General features: G+C 37.5%; 1 protein-coding gene across 2 annotated transcripts; it reads right to left on the bottom strand.

The window, feature by feature from the left end:
• Positions 1 to 475: 475 nt before the first annotated feature.
• HMGXB3 (HMG-box containing 3) lies at positions 476 to 26,281 on the bottom strand. 2 transcript variants are annotated; one of them, XM_081317348.1, is made up of 20 exons: positions 26,127 to 26,281; positions 25,056 to 25,203; positions 22,636 to 22,810; positions 21,287 to 21,853; positions 20,919 to 21,017; positions 17,870 to 18,001; positions 16,626 to 17,041; positions 16,152 to 16,327; positions 15,635 to 15,732; positions 15,161 to 15,259; positions 14,414 to 14,563; positions 11,000 to 11,301; positions 9,564 to 9,691; positions 9,082 to 9,213; positions 7,477 to 7,661; positions 6,970 to 7,189; positions 6,421 to 6,554; positions 5,303 to 5,419; positions 3,574 to 3,783; positions 476 to 2,763 (listed from the first exon to the last, which is right to left on the bottom strand). In XM_081317348.1, exons 2-20 carry the CDS (start codon positions 25,199 to 25,201, stop codon positions 2,299 to 2,301), a joined length of 3,951 nt encoding a protein of 1,316 aa, XP_081173474.1. In that variant the 5' UTR covers positions 25,202 to 25,203; positions 26,127 to 26,281; the 3' UTR covers positions 476 to 2,298. The 2 variants fall into 2 exon arrangements, with proteins under 2 accessions (XP_081173474.1, XP_081173475.1); XM_081317349.1 differs by lacking the exon at positions 15,161 to 15,259.
• Positions 26,282 to 26,664: the final 383 nt, after the last annotated feature.

Here is a 26,664-nt window from a genome sequence, read left to right as displayed (position 1 = left end):
AAGGCGGGGAGAGGGAGAGAGACCCTCCCATTTGTAGTTTTGTGATGGAACTATTATGATGTTTGGTGGTATGAGAAAGTTTTGTATTATTTCTTTACCTGTTAGCCATCCAGAGATACTTTATATAACATAAGCAGCCATACAGATCCTTTAAATCAGGGGTAGGCAACCTTGGCTCTTTTATGACTCGTGGACTTCAACTCCCAGAATTCCTGAGCCAGCCATGAGTCATAAAAGAGCCAAGTTTCCCAAACCCCTGCTTTAAATAAATAACCAAGCATATATAAAGCATTGTTCTATCCTGAATGTTGAAGCGCTGCTATTGCCCCCTCTGCTGTCCAAGCACTGAGAAGGAAAATAACTCAGTACTACAGGGGTGGAATGATTAACAGCTGAAACTCAGAAAATGGTTTCTTTAGTTTAAAAACCATTGAAATTAATAATACTATTTCAGATAGACACAATAAAACAAAACTTTAGAGTAAAAGCACATTTAATTTTTTGAATGGGAGGGAAAAAAAATAGAAGTATAAGCAGCATGCCTGGCCTGTGAAGCTAGATCTGCAAATCATTTGTGGAGTGTATTAACCTGTCATAATAAAATGAGATTTGCAAAATCTAATTGAATATTAAAAAAATAAGATACAAATCATTCATATTCTGTTTTTGTCCTTCATAACATCTAAATGAGCTCGGATTATAAAGTTAAGAAAACAAAACATGCATTTATTCTGGCTCTAATTACCCAATCGTTAAGTGTTATAACGAAAACAATTTAAATTCAGCACCAATGGATTCTGTAGGGGGGTTTCTTCCCAAAGAAAATAAAAGATTAATACTGTTTCAACACATAAAAATTAATTTCTTCCATGCAAACATTTCATAAAGAAACACTTCCACCGTATGGATTGGTAACTCTATTCTTTAGCAACCAGAATGAGATTTCTTTCCCCTGTACCTTTCAATCTCCTGAAGCTACAAAATAAGGAAAACTCATTTGTCCAAACAGTTTTACTCTCCAACACTGGAAGAGATAATTTATTAGTTTACCACTGACTTAAAAACTGCATTTCATAAATTAGCATTTTAAACAGCAAGTGATACGTTTTGCTCTGAACTTTAATAAGTTTCTTTTTTGTTGTTTTTTTACAGCACAGTACACACTAGAACTCTTCACAGAAGAGAGCTTTAAATCCACACCACAAATTTGAAGAAAACATAGTGGGTAACTTTACCTCAGTCAGGGAAAGTTTCTCCATATTTCAGTGGTAGCAGAAATCTATTTTTTTTTTACTTTGTAGATTTATGGATGGCCAAGAATGAACACAAAATCAGTGAACAATGTAGAGCTTACACATCATGGCTCAAAACATTACACAGAAAAAACAATATAATAATTGACTATGACAGTATGAACTCATACAGGTCAGTTTTATAACACTGGAATAGTGGAGCATGTAGTGGTTTCCAAATGGCCCTTAAAAGTAAGTGTTATGTTGCATGCCTAACAATTTCAGCCATAGAAATAATTTGGAAAAAATATCTTATTAGATTGTATTCATGGAACCCAACCATTATTCCACAAATATCTTTAGTAGCATCTGTGGTCACAGGAATAAACCATCAACTCCATTAACTGGATTATAAAGTAAAGTGCCTGAATATCCCCCGCCTACATCCTTTATCCAAAACATATAAACCCCTGAAGAACCTTTGAAATAATCATGCTAGTCAGGGCAATGATGCTTCTAGTAGCTTATAACTTAATATGCAAGCCAGTCTAGCTTTCAACCACTAAATAATGTGTGGTTTTCTCAGATTGATGCAAAAAAAGCTGAAGAAGCACATAAACTCTCAACCTTCCAATGCCAAGTCAAAGTTCAAGTCTTTTCAGAATAGAAACTTAAAAGATCTAGGTTCCAAATATTCTTCAATCTATGATGGCCACTTCAGAATATTGGAGCGGTCACAAATGTTTTATGCTGGGTTTTTTTTTCACTTTTATGCATTTCCAGCAACATGCACTCTTAAAAAAAAAGTGATGTCCTGCATATGTATTTTCTTTCTCTTGTCAGCAATAGAAAATCATTCTGTCTTAGAACAATTATCCTGGGTTGCTTCTGGGTTTACCCAGCCTCTTGAAAAGAGAAATTTGTTCGTCAACAGCTATCTGTCTACAGATCAGAAGCCCAATCAATAGGTCACGATTCTTAGCTTAGCATAGTCCTGTGCTCAACTGGAACTTTCTGTGACAAACTGCTTAGCTATTGTGTCTGATCGTGGTCACCTTGCAATATATTAGACAACACTTTCTTCTTCTTGTATCTCATCTTCATCCATTTCTGTCTTGATCTGGGCAACACCCAGACGATATAGATTGTCCCGGATTACAACTTCACCAGGTTGGCAGCTTTGAACAATTTCATGGATCTGCCTATTCACAACCTCACGACTGGAGAGGAAATCTATCAAACGATTGTAGAGATAATAGTGGGTTGCACTGTCAAATGCTATAGGGTTTTGGCGAACGTTATTGGTTTTGCTGTCATTGATGGCTGTAATGATAGCACCGTAGGGCTCCAGTTCCCGGCATAGAGAGAGGGAACGGTGTCGAGCCATTGGATCACCTTGAGTCTTCTGCTCTGTCCCAGTGTGAACTACAAAGCGAGATGCTGACTTAGTGATTGGATGCTCAACAGAATGTTCCTCAGTGGTTGTATCCACACTGTAGTGCCTGTCAAGGAGTTCTGGGCAAGACACATACTGATGGAAGAAAAAAAGCGAGACAAAAGTGATGTATGCATGACAAAACACTTTGTATTTACAGTCTTCAAAGTTGGCTTAGCAATAAAAAAAGTATGGTCCCAAGTTCAAAACTGTTTGGCTGAAGGCTTTTTGAATAACCTGTACATTCTCATACCATGCATACTTCTATAAAATTAGAATAGTAACTGACCATTCCCAAGGAGTATATATTGAGCATCGACCAAGCAGTCAAGAACAAATGATGATGGTATAAATACACATCTTGAACGTAAGAATTAAATGATGTAATTTTTAAAACTTGGAATTATATTTCTATAGCTTTTTGGTAAAGTGCATTGCAAGAGAAAGAGGCAGTGACCCAATTTTTTAGATGGAAGAAGGCACTGTAATGATCATCCCTGAAAATATTCCTTTATGATTAGTGAAAACAGTTTGTCTTTCTCATTCTTATCAATATATTAAATTTTGAGGATCAATACAGATCCATTCTTGGTGTTCAGGAAAGGTCACATGGTTGGCTGATTTAAAAAATGAATTTTAGAGGGAGACAACAGGCAAAATCCTTGCTTGCTCCAATACTGTGATCTAAATAAATGGGAATAAGTACTGTTAAAGGAGCTACATAAATCATCTAATAGTGTAACTTTTAGTGAATATCATTTAGAGAATTATTACCAAAGTAATCTACAGATCTTTATAAGCCATGATTTTGTCAAAGAAACAGAAAAACTATGCATGGTAACTATTCCAGATAAGTCAAGGTATTGCTAATGATTTTAATCTTCAGAGAAATACATGGCAACTAACCCTTAAAGACTCCATAGGGTCTGAGAAGCAACCCTGGTTTCTTCCCCACATCTGAGCAGTCAAGTCAGGGTAACAGATATCTGCACACAGCGCGACTGAAGTGGCCATATCTACTACATAGACTGGTGGCCAGTGACGCGAAGAAGTTAGTAGATCTACATGGTCTCGGGGACTTTCCCCTCTAACAATATATTTTGAACCACACACAACCTGTAAAGAAAAAAGATCAAGAAAGATTATAGAACAACAAAATAACTGGGACAAACTCATTCAGTTTCCCAAGGTAATTTACACTTGATAATTTACACTTGTATTCAAACTTTAAAACACTCCATGTAACTTTCATCACATAGAAGCTTATTCCCTCACACTCTGTAAAAGGTATACTAATACAACTTTCAAATAATATTTTTCAAGGCAAGCATCAAATTATATCAAAATACTATTAATATCAAATAGGGATATAATAGAAGAGAAAGGCATCGTAGTCGATCCAATATTACAGTAATGTACTTGGCTAAAACAGAAAATATATGATTTGATAAAATACATTTATATTTTAAACCTCTACGATTTCATATATTCAGCTAGGAGGATATAATGGGAGCAAGGATAGAATGGTTGAATAACAATACAATGAATGCCAGTTTTAAAGTAGATTTTGTTAATTTTCTTTTTTCTTTTTCCTTCTCTCCAGACTTAATTATTTTGCTTACTTGTAACACTGTTCACTCCTGGAACAACACAATAGTATATGCCTGTTCCACTAACCTTATAAGTACATTTTATAGTATAGGAATAATCCATACTGTACCTATTCTGGAATGACATATTAGTAACAGATGGGCACTAATTAGAAAATGTTTTTTTGTTTCAAACTCAGATTAAAACAACCCCATTCAACATATTCATTAAAAACATGTGAAATTGATTTTGTTTCATTTAACTAAAACTCAAGTGGCTTGCAGAGTTTTTGTTTTTTTCTCTCTCTCTCTTTTCGAGTACAGAAAACACTGGGGCCTTGGGAGCAGCAATTACTATGACTTTGTTTTATATTTCAGGATAAATAAAGAAGTGTTGTAGTAGCCCATACTGAATGAAAATTACCTTCCAAATGACAGAAAATTCAATTAATTTTTAAGAAAATTGAAAACCTTCAAATAAAACCCCCAAAGAAGCAATGAGAAAACAGATGTGCAATCTTTTAATTTATGTACAAGACAAACAGCAGTTAAACTTAACAACATGCCTTTCAATTATCATCTCTCCTATAAGTGTTTACTAATGTTGTGGTTCTTTAAAAAAATCATTGACCAATTATTTGTAGACAACAGCCTTTTCTTTTTCTTGCAGCATTCCTGTTAGGCTCAAACCCAAGGAAGCAATTGGCATTTTTCCTGATATATGTAATTTTAGGAGCATTAGCAACGTATGTGTGAAGCAAGCATGTGAAGTATCCCTCTGCACAATTGTGAACCAACCCATGTATCCCCATGAACTCTAATTTCTGGATATCAGTTTTTATAAAAATACCATGACTGTAGGGCAGAATAGCAATTATGCAGCTGGGATCATTGTTCCATGTTCCAAACAGAACAGTGGGCTTGGCTTCACGCTTTCAACAAAACTTCTAAAATACATACGTTTGTTTCCACTCTTGGAATATTCACAGTGGCCATTTTCATTATGAACATCCTTAGTGTCATATTTTTTTTTTGGTCAGCCTCACCTGATGTGGACACACTTTGTAGATTTTCCCTCCTGTTAGGAATGCTGGAGGCTGACTGATTTGTGTCCCATTCTGTACAAAATCATAAAGAGCCAGAAGAGAAAGACAGAGCTGCTCCTAAGAAACAAAGAGAAAAAACAGACAACCAAGTTTTTCAAACTGTCTTAGCTTACAAATAGCCAGCGGCATGCAAAATCAAGGAGGATAGACAGACAGGTGGACAACTGCAGTTCATCTAGCAGAGATGATTAAGTAGTGGCCCACAGGTCTTATTTTGCTTCAGAAAAAAAGGGTAGTTTTATGGTGAAGTGCAGGGATGCAGTGGCTAAGTGGGTTAGGACGCTGAGCCTGTCGATCAGAAGGTCGGCAGTTTGGCGGGTCAAATCCCGAGTGCCGCCTAACAGAGTGAGCGTCTGTTACTCATCCCAGCTTCTGCCAACCTAGCAGTTTGAAAGCACGTAAAAATGCAAGTAGAAAAATAGGGACCACTACAGTGGGAAGGTAACAGCGTTCCGTGCGCCGTTGGTGTCTAGTCATGCCGGCCACATGACCACGGAGACGTCCTCGGACAAGCGCTGGCACTTCGGCTTTGAAACGGAGATGAGCACCGGCCCCTAGAGTCGGAAACGACTAGCACGCATGTGCGGGGGAACCTTTACCTTTACCTATGGTGAAGTGCACTTCATCATTATTAGTCATTTGTGAAATTAAAATCATTTAATTTTACAGATTTAATAAACATAGAAAGGACTAGTGCTGGCGCAGTGGTTAGAAGTGGTTAGAAGTGGTTAGTACTGACACAGTGGTTAGTATTTCAGGTTGACTCTGCTCGCAGCCCAGAGTTCAATCCTGATGGGGCTCAAGGTTGACTCAGCTTTCCATACTTCCAGGGGAGTAAATTGGGGACCCAGATTGTTGGGGCCAATATGCTGACATTGTAAACTGCTCGAAGAGGGCTGTAAAGTACTATGGGGTGGTATGTAAGTCTAAGTGCTATTGCTATTGCTATAGAAAGAGGGACATTACATTATGCAGGCACTTGACAGAAGGAGGGCAAGGAAGTAATGCTTCCTTCAAAAGAGAAGCATGGCTATATCCTTGAAGAACATTGTGATTACCTTGGAGTCGCCCTCCTCCCAAGGAATGCTGCACTGTGTCAAGAAATTTTGCAGTTCTTCCTCACTGTAGGAACCAATCTGTTCCACTTTACAAATTTCATCCTGAATCAGCCTCACTAGAACACTTGCATTACCTGAAAAAGCAAGATACAATCCTCAGTAATTGGATGCACCCAGGTCAGCGTCATTTCCACAAGGAAGGACACAGCCTTTAGCCCATGTCTGAAGGCCATGTCTATGTCATGTTCATCAGAATTCACAGAAATAAAACCGTGTCTAATATAAACATAGGAAGTGCTATTATGAGCATGAAAGTGTTGCTCTAAAAGCTGCCCCTACAGCTTTTCATGGGGGAAAAAAGTAACCATTACATATTTATCCCCACAGCCATGCATATCTGGGACTAGCATGCAATCTAATAGGGCACAAACTCGTAAAGGCACACTCCTTTTCAGCAAAGCATACTGAGTTTTCAATCTTAGTGCCACTGTGGATATCATCAAAACTACTGCTTAAAAAGGTAAACAAGAAAACAAATGTGATTGCCACCTGGGATTATATGCGATTCAAGATTCTTCTCCCTTTCTGTGTTGACTACTATGGTGCTCCTCATTAGTGGTGGAAAGAAGGGAGCTATGATGGAGGCATCAAACTTTGTGATAGGTATACTGGAGGGAAAGGCCACTTGCTCTATGACTTCTGTCTCCATGGTTGACCAAAAATCTTCTACATTTACCTCACTAGATGCCAAGAATTCTGGCCAGGTAAACTAGCATTGGAAAAGGAGGAAAGAAAAGTATCAATATTTAATTGTCACTGTATATATTAGTTAATCTTTCTCAAGAAACTGTTATCACTTTTGTTCTTGTTTCTTTCATTGTTGCATTACTTTTTATTTTAAAGGGTGTGTTAATAGAAAGCCAACCCATCAATTTTGCTGAAGTAAAAGCCCACCTTTGTAAATTCTATAGTAGAAAGATGAAGATGTTTGAACAAAATATGCACATCAACACTAACAAACAAGTGCAGCTTTAAAACAATGCATTCCCGGTCTACCTCAATATTTTTTAGTGACAAAACACTTTCCGCGTTCCTCTGAGCTATTTCAACTTTTGGTGCAATGCCACAGACACCACAGATCATATCATTGTAGTCTCGGACAGTAAGGCACTCAAAGGCCCAGTATCCATTGCACAGCAGTTCCTCAACTTGATTCACCTCTTCAGTGCTCAGGTTTCTCTCTTGAGGAAGGAAAAAAAAAGAGCCAATGAGAAAAATTTCTATCAAAAAGGCTCATGCAAATCCCTATCTGTAATGACAAACTACCAACATGGAGTTTCAAACTTTTGCTTCAAATAGAATCAAAGAAATATGAATTTAATTATAACTTTCTGAGACTCAACACTGCTTACTCATTAGGTCAGGGGAGTCAAACTCGCAACGTCATGTGACGTGTCACAATATATCGCGATTTTTTTTTCCATTGCCGGCAATGGGGTGGCAAGTCATACAATTCAGTAACTTTAATATCCGTCTCTTAGAACAGCAGGGAAAAACTGCTTCAAGAAAGGAAGCTTTATATTTCAATAATTCTCTATTCAAGGTTCACAGATTATCCTAAGAAATAAAACTTTCATAATATTATATATTCTATTTTTACTGGCCACAACTTATAGCCTGCCACCTCTTTGCACCAAGCAGTCACAGTGTGAAGGTATTCCATCTTAAATTACATCATACCAACCATCTGTCTTAAATACTGACTTTCTCACTTGGTTAAGGAAAAGGTGGAAGGTGGAAGAGTCAGGATCAGAAAAAGGAAAGAAGGCGAGGTTGTCGGAATACAAGCGAATTTGAGGGCTAATCCACATGGAGCCCCATTTCCATCTGTCCTGTGTGCCATCGTTCACTCCCTAGAGACTAAAATGGACAATGTGAAATTTGAGCGGGCCACGAACAAGAAGTATATTTTTTTATTTATTTTTTAATTCCATTTATATCCCGCCCTTCTCCGAAGACTCAGGGCGGCTTACAAGCTTAGCAGTAGCCTTCATTCTATGCCTGCTTATTAGGGCTTTCACACACACCCCAAGCAGCATTATTACAAAGTCAGCTTAATTGCCCCCAACAATCTGGGTCCTCATTTTACCTACCTCGGAAGGATGGAAGGCTGAGTCAACCTTGAGCCTGGTGGGATGCAAACCTGCACTAATTGCAGGCAGCTGGTGTTACTTAAGGAGGCATTAGCCCACTGCTCCACCAAGGCTCTATATATCGGAGGTGGTGACCCTTTGAGAGCTGTATGCAATGAAATTTCATTTTGATGTATGCCGATTGGTGTACATTCAAAGTGACAATAAAGTTATCATTTAAACAATAATTTTTGCACTCTCTACATTCCACCTTTCATCAATTTTATATTTTAAGGCTTGTTCCTTGCTCTTCAAGGCTGAAATATTAAATGAGAGTTAAATCACAACCTCTGGATAATTTTCTAAATGTAGAAAGAATAGATTCTTTTCTCAAAATCATTAAACAACCAGCATTTTGGACAGATTTGGTTGGAAAAACTATATTAAACTTCACTTATAGCAAAACTAATTTATTACAAAGTAATGTCTGAAAGCTGTAGCAAAGGCAGAAAAAATGTAATATTAATACCTGTGTGTTCCTGCACAGTTTCCAAAATCTTGCTAATTGTCACTTTAGGATCCTCGCCAAGTTTTATATGGTTTCTTATTGTAAACATAAGGTCCAGGCTCACTAAAAGCTTGTTACCAATATTAAACAAACCTATAATTGAAAAACAGAACAGCTGTTATTATGGATTTGAAAGTTACACAGACCATAAAATAACTTGGATCTCAAATTCCAAGTTAATAAATTAAAAAGGCACAACCCAGCTTCACTAGGGAAGTAAAGGAAGAGAATGGACGCCCTAAACCAGGGGTAGGCAACCTCGGCTCTTTTATGACTCATGGATTTCAACTCCCAGAATTCCTGAGTCAGCTATGCTGACTCAGGAATTCTGGGAGTTGAAGTCCATGAGTCATAAAAGAGCCGAGGTTGCCTACCCTTGCCCTAAACGTATTCTGCTCCCCGAAGCTTCCAATTTTATAAATGCCTCCACGCTTTTAACTCACCAGTATAGATATCACTAAAGCTGTGAAGGGCCAAGCACTGCACATTCACACACACTTTGAGCTGGGCGGTGACAACTTGCAGCCGATTAGCTGTTAACAACCAGCATTCCTGAGGGCCTGCAAGAGAGCTATGGAAATGGAAAATTGTATATTGATCCATGAAACACAGAGAAGATGGGTCTTTCTATAATGCTTAACTATGCAGAAGTAAAAGCAAAGCATTTTCAAAGTAGCTATCTTACTGATCAGGCAAGCAAGACTATGTACTGTTAGAACACACTTCCCTTCAGTCCCACTACGGCAGGAGTGTCAAACTGCCAGCCCACAGGCCGGACGCGTCATCCAGAAGCCGCACCCACCCCATTGCCGGCAATGGCAAAACCGTCCCGATACGTTGCGCGATCTCGCGTGACATCGCAAGTTTGACATGTCTGCACTAAGGTAAAACTAATCTTGAGTCCTACATGTATGAATTTTTTTTTTTTGGCAATGCTACAGCACGAGGCCTTTTTTTTTATTCCTCAGTTTTAACAATCTTGGAATTTCCAGGTAGCCCCCTCCCGTTCAAACAATAACCATGGCTAACCCTGCTGAGTTGCTGGTATCAGCCAAGCCTCCCTAGATAGAGTTATCTGCTAAGCTTAGACTAAACACAGTTAAATAACCATCTTGAGCTTTCTCCTGGCAAGCTAAACTGGTAATGATTGATTGAAGACCTAGGACCTCAGATTAATATTATTTATCTGAAAGAAGTTTAGGGTTACAACACAAGAATTCCAGCAAATACTCTATTTTCAAATAAGATACCCATAAATAGTTGTCTTGAAGATAACACAGCCTCTGTCTATTTCCTCATGCTTTTTTAACTTTTAAGGATGGAAATTTGTCTCTTTGGTACCTGTTTTGATAATCATCAGCCTTTTGATCAGCTTAAAAAAAAACCAAACACCTTATCCGGCTAATGCAACTGAAGACCGAAACTGCAAAATAGCAGACATAATCAGATACTAAAATTATCTTCTATTCCTGTCTGAAGAAAAGTGAGCTGTACCTCATAGACGTAATATCTGTTCAGATTATATTTCCTGTATTGTGATTGTATGGGTCTTAAAAGCTTTCTGAATCTCAGTTAACAAAATTAAGACTACCCAGGTAATTTTCTCAAGCTACAGGATTAAAAAAAAAAAAGATTTAATCAGGTCCTGGGATAAGGACATGGGGAAAAGAGCAAATAAACATAATAGCCTATTCTTGATGGGTATGGACAAGTAGTTCTTCCGACAGTTTCATTTCATTTCAGTCATTAATGTGACAAAAATACAAATGCAACATCTTTTCTAAACCATCTTTTTTTAAGTTTGACTGTGGAGAATTTTCAAAAGGGAACACAACATGGTAAAATCAAGAAAAGTGACAATAATTGTAATTTCACTTACTTTGGCCCTCCTTTGAATAAAGGGCTGTTACAGAGAAGGCATTGGGAAGAAGGAAACTCATAATAGTTAGACCAGGAAGTCTGCTCAATGGTAACTGTTTCTTCGTTCATGTTAGACAGGATGAGCCGTGAGCTATTGAGTTCGTGAATCAGTGCAAAAACATCTGAGAGTTCAGATTCATTCTCTGGGATCTGAATTACTTTGCGCAGAAGTTGCAGAGTGGACTGGCGCTGAATCTCTTTTTGGGACTGAATTAGAGGCTCACTGGTATTCAGTACATGTGCAGGGCTAGAGGTGACTTCCTACAAAAAACATATTACCTTTATCTGATTATCTGTTAAGCCACTTGTTGATCTTACTGTTGGCAGGGTAATTTCCGTCATCCTGCTGATGTTTAGAGAAAACCGCTAATGGATACAAAATACAGTCAAGCCACTGGCAGTGGTGCAAGAGATAATACCGGACTAACAAAAACCATTCATCACAATTAAATTTTATTTAATATATAAACTAGATACCTCAGGCCGTATGCTTGATAAAGAGGAAGTTATTATTTCACTATACTATGGCTATATCAAGGAAAACGAATTAAAAAGTATATTAAGAAAAATAAGGATTTAAATCCAGTTGCTGGATAATCGGAATGTCCTACAACCCCACTGCTATTGAATTCTACTGTTAGCCCAATGGAAAAAGGCTTCAAAAACTGAACTGCTTCGGTAGACTGGCTTAAAACACTCAATACTAGAACATTTTAGCAATGATCTGTATGTTGTCACAGATTTCTGAACGTACGTACTGAAAAATCGAAATGAGTCACTAGAAATTTTTTTATAAAAGAGGTGTGAGGTAAGACAAGTTCAAAAGTGAAATAGCTCACATACAAGTCTAAATTCTAAATACAGGTAGTCCTTGACATACAGCAGTACATTTAGTGTCAGTTCAACGTTATAACAGCACTGAAAAAAGTGACTTATGACTGTTTTTCACACTTATGACCTTGCAGCATCCCCAGGGTCAAATGATCAAAAATCCAGAGGCTTGGCAACTGACTCATATTTATGACTGTTGCAGTGTCCTATGGTCATGTGATCACCTTTTGTGACCTTCTGACAAGAAAAGTCAATGGAGAAGTTTCTCTTAACAACTGTGCTACTAATTTAACAACCAGAGATTCATTTAACAACTGTGGCAAGAAAAGTCGCAAAATGGGGCAAAACTCACTTAACAAATGTCTCACTTAGCAACAGAAATTTTGGGCTCAATTGGGGTTGTAAGTCAAGGACTACCTATACATGGTCACCTTTCATTGTTCACAATGATTCCTATAAGTAATAAACTGCAAATTTCCATTCAATTTGTGTATGGGGATGGAGGCAGAAATATCTCCATTAAATCAGTAACTTCTCAGCATTATCAGTTTGATTCTTTCTCTCAATTATTATTTTAAAAGGATGGAATTCAAAACCAACAAAAGTGGCATATCATCAAGTCACATGGGCACAATTAGTCTGAGAAACGTATTACATATCCCTAGCCATAAACTATATGTCATCACAGAAGATATTAAAAATGAGGGGGAAAAGGGAGGGGGAGATTTCAGGACCTCCTGGGCCGCTCGCAGTCGGTGTTGACAGGAGGGCAGAGATCCGCCCCGAGGCCTCTCGTTTGTGGAGTTCCTCAGGGGTCGGTTCTCTCTTCCCCCTTGTTCAACATCTATATGAAGCTGCTGGGTGAGCTCATTCGTGGTTTCGTGGTGGGGTATCATCAGTATGCTGATGATACCCAGCTTTTTCTTTCCACCCCGAACCAACCCAGTGATGCCCTCGACGTGATGTCCCGTTGCCTGGAGGCGGTCCGGGTTTGGATGGGGAGAAACAGGCTTCAACTCAATCCCGCCAAGACTGAGTGGCTGTGCATACCGGCATCTCGGTAGAACCAGTTTTGTCCATCGTTAACTATGGGAGGTGAGGTGTTACACCCCCCCCCCGTTGATAGGGCTCGCAACTTGGGCGTTCTCCTGGATTCACGGCTCAGTTTGGAAGATCATATAGGAGCCGTGACCAGGGGGGCTTTCGCCCAGGTTCGCCTGGTGCGCCAGTTGCGCCCCTATCTGGACCAAGATGCCCTACGCACAGTCACTCATGCGCTCGTGACCTCCCGGCTAGACTACTGCAACGCTCTCTACATGGGGCTGTCCTTGAGGACCACTCGGAGGCTTCAGCTGGTGCAGAATGCGGCCGCGCAAGTTGTGATGGGAGTCTCCCGACACTCCCGTGTAACACCTCTTCTCCGCGAGCTGCATTGGCTTCCAGTTGCCCTCCGGGTGAGATTCAAGGTGCTGGTGATGACCTATAAAGCCCTAAATGGCATGGGCCCGGATTATCTTAGGGAGCACCTGCTGCCAGCATCAACTTCCCATCGTCCTGTGCGCTCCCACAGGGAGGGCCTCCTTAGGGTGCCGCCGGTCAGGGAATGCCGGCGGGTGATCCCCAGAGGGAGGGCATTCTCTGTGGGCGCGCCTGCCCTTTGGAATGATTTACCTGTGGAACTCTGGACTGCCCCCGACCTGCGCTCGTCTCGCCGGGACCTGAAAACCTGGCTTTTCAATCTATCTGGCCTGGACTGACGGGGTTTTTAGTTTCAAGTTTTTTAACATTGTTTTATTGTTGGGCTATTAATTAATTTAATTCTTTTTAATTCTATTTTTATCTTAATTTTATATTGTCTTTTAAATATTGCCCTGTAAACCACCCTGAGTCCTTCGGGAATAGGGCGGTATAGAAAACTAATTAATTAAATAAATAAATGATGTTGTCATAAGAACCAGTAACTGAACAAGAATAGGAAATATTGTTTTCCTCAGGAAATCAGTGCAGACTCTCACATACTGAAAATAAGTTGAGGACTAGTCCTTCCCTGCCTGCAAATTAACGCATCCGTGAGCTAACAATTCTGAGCGATCCAACTGACCGATGAAAGATTGGTTATCATCAACACAGTCATGCTAGATTGGTTATCATCAACACAGTCATGCTAGATCTCTAAATGCCACAGAAGGTCAGGAGAAAATATCCTGTTTCTTTCCCTCATCTTCTTCAGCACCAGTGAAAGGGGAAGACAAACTCTTGCCTACAACAAAGTCAAACCTTGTGGGGAGGCAGAGATTTGCTTTGTCTCTAGGCCTATCTTAGGGGTAGGCAACCTCGGCTCTTTTATGACTCGTGGACTTCAACTCCCAGAATTCCTGAGCCAGCTATGCTCAGGAATTCTGGAAGTTGAAGTCCACGAGTCATAAAAGAGCCGAGGTTGCCTACCCCTGGCCTATCCTATACAGACTTATTCAGAGATAAGGCCTACGGACTTCAAAATCACAGACTCAGTTGAAGGAAGCTTAAAGGAACCGTAACTCACCGCAGATTTTGCCGCTTTCTCAGTTCTGTCTTTGACAAGGTTGTAGCCACAACGGGGACAGACTCTCGGCTTGTGCCGATTAGTGTACACATAAGTGCAGGAAGGGTTCTTGCATTTCCCTCTACCACGTGAGGTTGCCAATCCCAAATCCTATATAGAAAGCTCAAATGTTTTATCCGCTCTTATTTTAACTGTGCTACATTTCCCAGACTATATGTTCAAATATCAGCAGTACAAAACTATGGAATTGGTTGCTATGCTGTCAATCGGTGAAAACTATTCATCTGAAAAGTAATTAACCAGGAGGTGCTCATGCAAACGAATCTGAATTATTAACATTGGTATAGAGAAGTATTAACATTTCATCAAAATGCCAAGAAAAAAACATATTTATTATGGATTAATATCAAGTCAGATAACAATTTCCATTTCACTGCATTATTATGAGACGTAGGCAGGTAAGAAAAACACATCAAACTGACTTTCTTTGTAAGAGGAGTAGTGAATGGTGAATTAGATTGTTACACTTCCTTTTTTTCTTGCTTCACACCTTTAATTTCTTTGGTTTACTATTTCTTATTCTCTTTCAGGCCTTTCCATAAATTAGTCTAAACAGGAAGTGTGTGGTAGGTATTTGTATAGTGCATATCAACATTTATGATGACAGCACACAATCCCCAAGTTCATTTATTAGACAGTATTTAGGTACTCTAATCTTACAGATTTCCAATTGCCAATTATTCTTACCAAGGTTACAGTGCAGCTATATTTATAAGAAGGGAATACATCTGGCTTGACCTCCACCACTTTGACCTGAGATGTTGAACTGTTTGGGCTGCAGTGAAGCTTTAGACAGAGAACAAGAAGGCAAGAGAGAAACATGAAGTGAGATGTACTGTGATGTTTTCTGACAAAAAAACAAAAAACAAAACACATCATCATAGTCAAAGTTCACAATTCTTCATGCTACATTACTTGGCTCCACTCAAAACTGCTAAATCCCAGGATGTGTGGAATTTCACCCAACTAGGTCAAGATTCCATGAAGCATGGAGAATTCAATTCAGCTCTCCCCCATTTGGTAATGTACAGAAGTACCTGAAGTAGAAATCCTTTGAACTGGTTCTAAACGCTTTCCATTAGAAGACTGAATTCAAACTAGTATATTAATTAGTAAACTAAAGAACAGAAAAGGACGCATTTTGGCAAAATCTGATCTTACCTTCTGATCTTCAGCACTGGATGCTTGAACAGGATTCTGACCCAGCTGCTTCAGTGTATTTGGCTTTAATCCTGAGATTCTTATTGGGGAATTGTCTTCTTGGAAAAACATGTAAATGAAAATTTTAACATTAGTAAGCAACACACTGAATTACATCAGGTTTTACAATAAGTGCTCCAAGAAAGATGGAATATGGCAAGTCATCTCTAAATCCCATTTGATTTTCTGTCATCTTCAACACCAAATGAAAACTTTTTTGGGGGGTTCAGTCATTTAGGCACAAATTTTGAACTTTAAATTAACTGATGTTTTTGTACAACTCGACTGTCATTTTTTTATTTTTATTACTTTTATTTTGTTACACTGATTTTTTAGATGTGCACTATTCAGTGATGACGGATTTTTAAAATAACTTTCTGAGACTAAATCTAAACTACATCTAAGCTTACACCCATCAAATATAATGAATCACAGCCTACAATTCAGAAACTGTAGCATAAACTGGACTTATATTTACCACTGTTTCTAAATGACTGTCCGCAAGGGATCTGTTCTTGGTTAGTTTCTCTTGCCAATCTAACAGGAGCAGGCAAAATGGCCCTCATGGGTCTCGCAGCAGCCAGCAAGGAAGTCTTGGGTTTTGCTTTGCTCTTCTGCTCCAGACCCTTAGGGGCAGCACCAACCGCATCACCGCTGAAGAGGAAAGAAATGTAAGTAAGAATCCCACAGGAAACCCCTGCCATAACAATCACAACTTGCTTAAAGGACAAAGTTGCTTGATTCTTACTCTACTTTGTTAGGGGTCAAAGGAAAACATCAAAAATATAGCTCGTTTAAACTCACGGGTATAAATTCAGAACTAAAATTTTATCTGAAAAGATCTTGGAGCACACCAAGTAAAATATTGGCTTATTTTAATCCAAGTTACGAATTGCACTCTAACACCAAGTTAACCTGCACCACATTTTTGGTCCACGTGAAGTTGACTTACCCGGTCGTATTTTTCACAGCAGAAGTTGGGTGTGAAATGGGACTGGGAGCATTTGCTGTCTCAGAGGAATCATTTTCTCTCTCCTTCTGTTCTAACGATGGCTCTATCCGTGCAAGGCTCTCTTGAAGCTGAATAATGGTAGTGGCACCTCCTTGCTCTTCTGACTGTACATTGTTTGCAAGAATATGAGCCTCAGAGATGATCACTTCTTCCCACTCAGCCTCCTGCACTTGCCCCTCAACAGGAGATGCATTGAGAAGCTGGGTAACTGCTTCCGAACTTTCTAACACAGACTGAGCAGGATTATCTTGAACCAATGCCTGTCCAAAAGCTAATGGTAGTTGACTCTTTTTCAGGCCCAAAGTTTTTATCGGTAGCCCAGAACCTTGTTCAGATTTGCCTTTTAGAGGTTTCTCCTGCAAAAAAACAACAACCCCAAAACAACCCAAGTCTCCAAGTTAGTATTACTTACATTTAAGTATATAAGGATGGTCAGCTGAAGAATTCTGGAGTTGAAATCCACACATTTTAAAGATGCCAAAGATGAAAAAACATCAACTATAGTGCAATGAAAACATCAAACTCAAACTCTTCAGAACTCTAAGATTACGACAAATTAAAACAGTTCACTCTTCACAATTTTTAATCAAGAAGCTAGCAAAATAAAAAAAACAAGTAGATATCATAATATTTTAAGCTACTCTAACATCTCAATTTAGCATTAAATATGTAGTATCTGAATCTCCTATAGATACATGACACCCTGTAAAAAATAACTTTATCTTCTGAGAAAAAGACAACTTTAACTTTTAAGAATCAATGACAATTATACTTTCAAACAGGATTTTCTCTATTGCTATGACTTTGATTTTAATTTGTATAAATTGTAACCATTTTGTAAATCATCAGTGAAATACAAAACTTTGAATAAAAAAATCAAATCCATGTTCATAACCCTTTTAAATACCCAAATAATAAGCTGTATTTTTAAAATAAAGCTAAATTTCAAAATAATATTTCATAATTAAATTTAGTTCAGTTAAGGTAGAAGACATCCAATTTTTCCCTTGGAAATTAGCTATATTAGCGATTAAATTTTCAATGCTACTCATCACCATAAGTATATTAAAAAATTACTTGTACAAATAATCATTTTGTAACACAAACATTTTACAGACCCAAACCCAAAACAAACAAAAGTTTCTCTATGCAATGTCATATTTTTAAAATTAATTTCACCATACCTTAGGGATCCATTTCCCTCCCAGAAAGTTTCCACACATGGGGCATTTTGGTGGCTTATGTCTGGTAACGTAAGTAAAGACACAGCCAGGATTGGTGCAATTTCCATGCCCCCTACGAGTGTAAGTAGTTGTCTGAAGTGAAAGGATAGATTACTTTACAAAATTAAATGGCATAAGAAGGCATAAGAAGCTTTGCTCCAATACAGCAGAATATATGTACCTTTGTTTCTACCTCAAAAGTCATTATGAGTTATTGCTCAAGACAAATATATGATCTAGATTCTAGGATGATCTCATATTTAAGTATTGTATTGTTCCTTAGATATAGCAGAAATTAGAATTTTGTTCAAGATTTGGGAGCAGAATAAACAAATACTTCAGACAGCTGCTTTTATTACCTCATATTAATTATACTTGTATCATGCTGACTGGTTTTCATTATCCATATTTTATTTCCAGTTGTATTATGTTTCTTGTGTTTTCAGATGGTTGTATAATTTTTGGACAGAATCTAAAATCAGATGGATTATTCCAGTTTTATTTTTTATGAATACAAATAAGGAATATTTAACTCAAAATATTAAGTCAGCAACTGTAATATAAGTCAAAATTATTTTATTCATGAGAAAGGGAGACAGTATACTTGCTCTGCATGTAAAGCAGTCAAATGCAATGACATAATTATTGTTGAGCCCCAAGGGGGAAAACAGGTTACACTGCATCAGCTATGGAAATCACATTTATTATGGAGGGTGATGGGTTTATATTTAATATCTGAATAGCCAAACTAAATAACAACTTTTTCTTCCTTTTCTAAGGTTTGCACCAGTTTTTAAATGAAACAAATTGTGGATCAGAAAGAAACTCTTATTAATTGCCCATTTTGATTTATAGTTATCATATAGGGTTCTTTTTTAATTATTGTGATTTCATTTCATTTTTATATTGGTTTAAAGTATCAGAATAAGATCACCTTTGTATGCAATACTACAATAACTGAGTGTTAAGAATCTTACTCAAATTAAGCTAGCTTGTAATTTTTTAATTTCTATTTCCTTTTTCTTATATTTTAAAATATGTTAAAATAAAAAAGTAAGAATTTTAATTGATTATAAATCACTTTATTTTTTTTTCTAGATATGTCTTGATTCAGGTTGATTCAAGTCATTCAACAAAAATGTTTTTGTAGTGGTTTAATTCTTTCTTAAAAAATAAACTCATGTTATTCTATAATTTACAGTAACTATTAACAAATCTAGATCTTATCTGGTTCCAGGAAATAGCCTTGCTTTAAAGTCAAACTTGCAATGATGAATGATTAGGATAAAAATGATGGAGAACCACTTTTATCCTACCCAGCACTGCCAAAAAATTAGCCAATGCTACTAGAGAGCAGGAAGGATCTAGGAACAAACAGCAAAGAAAAGTAAAACATTTCTGAGAAAATTTAACTGTATCCTTGGCAGAGTTGATAGATATATTGCTTCTTTCTAGTTTGCTTCTCCCTGCCCAGATTCTATATTAACCAAAGTGAATTCTTTACAAATAAAGCACTTAGAAATATAATGTTAGGCAAAAATATGGACTCCTTTTATGAATTCACCACTGCATTATGAATTGGAGAATAATCTTAAATGGTACTTGGGGTAGGGGAAGAAGCACTCACCATTCTAAAGACTGGATGACAAAACTGACTACAGCTAAGGAAGGAAAGCTACCTTTACCAGGAGCTTGAGATGCTTCATATGGACTATAAAGTCACGTTGCTTCCAGATGACAAAATATAGCCTGACTCTTTAGTAGCAAATTCAGTAAAAGTCATGGATAATTTTGCAGTCCTTTTGGAGTATAACATTAATTAGTGTAAATCGGAAATTATGCTTTTGGAGACGATCAAGATATCAGTCATTTTTTTCTTAGCAGTTCTTTTCTTGGCAGTCATTTTACCTGGTAGCAATAACTTACTTGGATTGCAAGTAACTAGACAGATCAAATTGAAATCAAATGATCAAATTGAATTAAAGCATCAGAAATATCAACAACATGGATTGATGAACTACAGTACCATCAAAATAAATATCTGAAGTAAAATAATTTAAAAATGAACACACACACACACACACACACACACACACACAATCATATGACATTCCTCTCTATAGTCATGTTTTTCCATGTTCATTTTTACTTTAGAACCTAATTTGCAATAAAGAGATGTATGATATAATTAGACATATGATTCTGAACATTTATGTATCAAAGAGTAGGGCTGTTGTATTTGATAGGAAGAATGGAGTGAAGGTTTGCAAGTTACATACAAATGGTACAACACTAAAGCTAATAGATGCAGGCTAACATAGTCCCAAACCATTTTCATTTTATCATCCATTCACCATCTCATGTATATAATTAAATATCATTATTATGTTTAGGACTAAAATTTCCATTCTTTTTTCCTGCAGGAGCTCATGGGAATTAAAATCTAAAATACCTGGACCAAACTATATTGCCTACCCCTTCATTAACACAGTACATGTCTTATGCATTTGAAATGCTTTTGCACTTTATTTGTGAATGTTTCTAGTAAGAGTGGAAATGGAATTCTTGGTTGAACTACATCTCTCCTCAGAAACCTTTAAAACATAAAGCAAGCTGTTCATTTAAACTTAAAAAGATATGGCTTTATATAAAATGAGATATAGCACCAGAGAGTATAGTCCACTAGGTTTGTCTGGTCTGTCAGCTCCTCGGGTAGAAGGAACAGGAGAAAAACAATCCAGGAGGCAGTCTTGCTTAACCTATATTAAGCATTCAGGGAATGCACATTTCAATGTAAATTCAAATATGCTCCTCTTTGTAAAGTTTGGTTTCAAACTCCAAGTTTTCAGGACGTATACGTGGGAAAGTTTGAGACCATATAGAAAAATGCTTCAATTTAGAACAGTGTTCAATTTACCCTCAATGATATGTTAAATACATTATGATTCAGTTACTGAATAATATGCCTTTCTAAGAGGCCTTATTGGAAATATGCATTTCTTTTACTGACCAGTTTGATTGATGTTGGATTTTCCAAAACAGAATGGGCTGTCAGAGGCAGCATAATGAACTGTGCAGTGGGGGTTGCAGAATTACTTTCTTGTCTATCCTGGAAATAGAAGAAAGATATAAGTAAGGAAACTGCTCGTTTTCTACACTGTAGTCAATTTTAAAATTCTGAGGACACTTTGTAGCAAAACAGCTCAGAACAAGTAGTTCATTACAATCTCAAATGCAACTCTTTCCATTTCTGAGCTAATTAGTCAACAATCCTAGGTACCCTATGTACTATTGAAAATGTACTACTGGCATCATTTAGGCATTTACATGCGGCTAAATATAACCTGGATTAGATTTAAGAGGAAGCATTTTACTTACTCTTCTAGTCACCACGGTTACCACAGAAAGGCCATGCGAAGCCTGTGGCTGTGCCACAGTCATGCTCCCGTTTGGTGCTTCTGAGGTGTTAACCAAAGTTTCTTCGATAACCACACTGGTTGCTTGACAGGGATACCCATCTCCTGCTTCTAAAGGGGCCTCCTCATCCAGGAAGATATCGCCAGCCACTTTAGGTGCAGCAGGCCTGACATAATGAGACAAGATCTCTGATGCTACAACTTCTTCTATTGTATCTGCCTGAACAAATGTGGTGGGATCTTCTGATACCCCTTCAATGGCAATGCACTGCTCAGAAATGCCAATTTGGCCGGAGTCCACTGAAAGTATGTTCTGCACAGCACTATGGGAAACACTTGTGACATTAGCAGCAGCTGTTTGTCCTTCCAATGCTGTTTGGCCCTGGGTCACGTGAAGTTCAACGTGCGGCTTATTCCTTTCATCCTGCAGACTTCCTTTAGGAATAATTATGTAATCAGAACGAGGGAGGATTTTACGAAAACCTGGGATATCTGGAACTACAGCAGTCAGGGAAGACAGCTTTGAGTTCTATGAAAAAAAAGATAGAATATGGAGTCATCAGCATGGCAGCACTTCAGGGGTTTCTTTGCCAGTTTTCAAAGGAAAAAAACTCCCTATTCTAAGCAATTTTTTCATCTCACCCTCTCACCTTCTCTAATTTTAACTACATTTATCTGGCCTTCTGTGAGGAAGAATAAGACCCCTCGTTTTACTGTGATTGCCACCTTTTATCTTTTTTTAAAAAAAATATTGTAATTTCTTTATTGTGAGCTGCCCAGTAATATCAAGAGTCAGGCGGCATATATGTTTAATAAATATTAAGTTTACTGTTATTGACACTTCAAGCTATGAAGCTGATGGAATTCCTGAGATATATTATTCATCTCACACATAGTATTCTTCCAGCATTTGTTCTGCTATCTGGTGAAACTTCCTATAGAGAACACACATATGCCAAAATCAATTTTCAATAAATATTGAATTCAAAATATAAAATATTGTTATGAGTTTACTGCTTGCTATTAATAAGCTCTTTGACACTGTAATCAATACTGAGGAATACTAGTGTCCAATATTTCAGGTAGATTCCTATGAACTTGTTATTTTCGATATAGAAACATCTCCTATGACTACAAATCTATAATAGAAATTCATGGAAACGTAATTATCCTCCTGAGTATGTCTAAGAACAGCATTCTATTTGTTTTTGAGCTTTCAATACATGTAGTATATACAATATGCATATACACAGAGACATGCACACAAAAGACCTGCAGACTTTCAAGTATAATTATAAACAAATTAATTACCGGATCTAGACCTTCTTTTTCTAACTTAGCCTTCTCCAAATAATAACTTTTCTCAGCTACACTAAGCAGCCTCCAACTCTCACTGATCTTCTTGTTAATTGCAGACTGAGGAAGGTGTGGGAGCTCCTGTTGAACTTTCAGGTATATATCATAATAATACAGAAGATATGCAGATCTGGAAAACAAGCAAAATACTTCTCTAGTTTCCTCTCAAATTATAATGCAAGCAAATTATCCATCTATTCCTGGTCTGCATTTTCACATGAATTTTCAATAAACATTGATAAAAAAACTTTTTAACAGAATTATGTAAAGATTAGGACTACAAGTTTTGTTCAATGAACATCCCAAACCTATTTGTGCAAGCAAATTCTAAAGAACCATATTTCCTTGCAAGACCTATTGATCTCAGAAAGCCTTATTTTCAACTTATTGGTACATCTTCTTTTCCCCTCCAAAGAATCACAATATGGCATGAAATAAATTGAAACTGACACAAGTAAATGGCATGCATCATTGTTTAGTCCACAGTCCGTGGAACAGGCATTTTGCTTTTAATATATTCTTGTAAACCATCAAATGACAATAGCTTTTTTGTTATCTAGGATGAAAAGCATGGGAGGGGGACTGTTTTCAAGATACTATTGAAAGCAATAAGAATGAGAAACTCTTAAGCAGAATTTCTTGAAAAAGAATGGTGACTTTGGAAACACCCACTTCATCCAAATTCTTCTCTCCTAGTTCTTGATGAGTTCTTGAACACAAACACAAATTGTCCCTCCAATTACATGAAAAGAGTTTCTAGAGCATTCTTAGGCATCTCTCATTCTAAAGAAAAAGGTCAGCTGGCCTAAATTATTTTATTATGATTCACTATGTGTTTAATCCTCCCTTTGTTAATAAGCAATTACTTTGAAATAGCAATTTTTAAAACATCTTTAGACAATTGCATGCAATTCAGGTCCATAGAGACTGTGCTTTTGTAATACAGCAGTCCAACAGAGCAGTCCATTATTTTGCTATAAAGCCAACCCTGTCATTTGACAAGGTATAGTGGCTGCTTCAGACTGTTGATCTGGGGAATTATAAAAGCAGAAGAGTTTTAGATATTTAATGTACTATTACTGCAGTTTTACTAAAGAATAGTATTTATTTATATGTATACCCTGACCGGCTTCTAGTCAAGTAACAAACAGGTGCTATTCAATTAATGTATCTGTCATTACTGGATTGTTTCCAGATGCTTTGCAGTAGTTTTTCCCACTCTTGAAAATGACCATGCTCTGTGAACTGGTTTGAATCTATTCAGTAGCCAAATGGAAACTCTGTGAGAACCCCATCCTGAGAACTGTCATCCTGCTGGAAAGCAGGATAGAAAGCTATACAAATTTTAGAGTGCAAGATGGAAAAAAAAACTTTATAAAAATACTAAGCTATAATTGTTTACTTCACCCTAGCTCTTTTTAAGATTAGGTCAGGCATTTCACACAAAAATACAGAAATATCTACAGTATATAAAGTCATAGACAGTCAATTAGGTGTAGTAGTTAAAGGTACTGGGAAACCATGGCTTCTAGTTCTGTCTTAAGCATGAAGCTGTGTACATTTAGGCCAGCCACTCACTCTCAGCCATAAGAGAAAGGCAGTGGCAAAACAATTCCAAAAAATGTTGCCAAGGAATCTGCAAGGATTTGTCCATGTTGTTGCTGGACAAGATGGGCAGTATGTAAATCCAATAAATAAATAAAACTAAACTCAAACATACAAATATATATACATATCTTCATAAGAATAAAGATACACACACACACACACACACACACACACATATATATATATATATATATATATATATATATATATATATATATATATATATATATATATATATATATATATATATATATATATATATATTAAGCAATTCTCTCAAAAGGTTACTTAAGCAAAAACTATAAGCACAATTTTGAAGTGTAATGCTAAAGCCTCAAGTATTTAAATGCAACACTAAAGCTATTAAGTAATTGAAAGCATAACCAAATTACTAATTTTTTTAAAATGAAACTCTTCAAAGAAACTCATTATTGCCAAGTAAGAATATAAGACTACTCACTTCTCAGTTATGGAACTATACCACAACATTTAAACATTTTGAACAGAGTATCATTTATGAAATTTATTTGCCGCCCAAATGATTTCCAACAACTCTGGGCGTATCTAACAACTCAATCATAATTTCACAACACTGTTCATTAATTCTGTAATGTCATTAGCCATAGAGCACGTTGATTTTTGCCAAGTACGCATATGTGTGAAAGTATCCATTTCTTTATTACAGATTTTAAAATATTTAAGACAAAATAAGAAATGGCAATTCCTAAAAAACTGATGTCAACTGATTACTCAGAAAAATCACTCACCTGGGCTTTTTAGTTTTTTCCCCTTGATCTCCAGGACTTCTATATTTCTTCTTCTTTTTAGATGGCACTGGGGATGAATAAGTGTATGTGCTTTCTATCTCTTCCATGACTACAGTTACTTCACCGCCATCAAATGGAGCATCCATTGCTAGACAGAAACTCTAGGATGTTACATTCTCCAAATCATTATACGTCATAAATCCCAAACAATGAACCTTTTACCTTTGGCAGAAAGATCCAGTACATTTTAATATTGCTAGAATTTAAAGCCCTGATTTCAAAAGCAGTATAGAACTATAATATGTAATTACGTATATAGTATTTTTTCTGCAATTCTCTAGCTTAGAGGTCACTAAATGTATGAAATATGTTTCTTGCAGCTAAATTTCAAAACAAGCTTTAAAATCACGGTATGATTTTTAGCATACATACCTCTAAAGACTTTTCATCAATATTCCTCTATTCTAGTTTCTTTTTATTCTATTCCTTTTTATTTTTATTCTCTTTTTATTCTATTCACAATGGCTGCTTTGTCCCAAAGATGGTTTCTCTCTCTCTCTCTCTCTCTCTCTCTCTCTCTCTCTCTCTCTCTCAAAAGGCAACTGGACTTTGTTTTTCCAGTTGCTTTTTTTTTGGGGGGGGGGGGGAAAGCATCTTTGGGACAACCTGGGTGACTGAGCTGTTTTGAAAAACTAAGTGAAGGACAATGAAGAAGAAAACAATAAACGCTCCCAAACACAAATTATGGAGACGGTTGAAAGATAAAAAGATACTCAAGCTGTCATAAGAAGCAAGTCTAGAATGTAGGCATGACGGAATAAGGGGATGGCGTTGCTATTTGTATCCATACCGTGGGACAGGAGAGCTTTTAAACGCGCCTGAAGCCTTTTTTGTGGTGCGTTTTTTTCCGCCGCAATACACCTCTCCCCGTGACATCTTCGCCCTCTCCCCACAGCAGAATCTCGGAAGTGCTACCAACCTACTTGCTCTCTACTTTTCTATGAGCGCAACTAAGAAACCTGAGGGAAAAGAGCCCTAAGACTTTGATGGATGACACGCCCCGGGACTTACTTGAAAGCGCGGCAAGAGCCGGTCATACTCTGGAAGAAAAGGCCGCCTCTGCCCGAGCATGCCGAGGAGCCAGGCCAGGCCACTCCACGCCTCGCAAAGAAGCTGTAACGGCCGGCGAGGAGAAACAGCTGAAGACTTAACACCTTGCCGGGAACGGTCAGAATGATTCTTAAACAAGGCACAGTACCGGAAGCTTTACCTCGACAACTCCTTCCTGTGCTATAGGTCATCCGGTCTATAAACGTTCGACGGATGGAATCTCTAGGCTGAACTGAGAGACGGGGATGACATAGCAAAGCATAGAGTTTCGATGATCGACGGGGAGGCGATAAAAGCTTATCTAGGAAGAAAATATGATAGAGTTCTATTGCATCTGCAGGGAAGGAGTGTGTTATTCCGCAGCTGAAAGAATTTTGTGGCATCTTAAAAAAAATCTAATAAGTGTATTTTGGCATATGGTTTACGCTAATATCATTTGGGGGAGGAGGGGCAGAAAAAAGAGACGTCATAGGGAAATGGTAGGAAATGCAGACAGTGG

This window comes from Vipera berus (genome assembly GCF_964194415.1).
Source record: "Vipera berus genome assembly, chromosome: 2".
Taxonomy (NCBI): domain Eukaryota; kingdom Metazoa; phylum Chordata; class Lepidosauria; order Squamata; family Viperidae; genus Vipera; species Vipera berus.
This window is presented reverse-complemented; position numbering and strand designations above follow the sequence as displayed.

What these genes read in the sequence shown, in the direction of transcription:
- HMGXB3 (XM_081317348.1), bottom strand. Translation starts at nt 25,201, where the DNA reads ATGGATGCTCCATTTGATGGCGGTGAAGTAACTGTAGTCATGGAAGAG. An exon ending in AGAAAGCGGCAAAATCTGCG is followed by an intron (nt 11,302 to 14,413) that starts GTGAGTTACGGT and finishes TGTTTTTTGTAG; the next exon opens with GAAGTCACCTCTAGCCCTGC. An exon ending in AACTGTGCAGGAACACACAG is followed by an intron (nt 7,662 to 9,081) that starts GTATTAATATTA and finishes TCCTTCCTCAAG; the next exon opens with AGAGAAACCTGAGCACTGAA.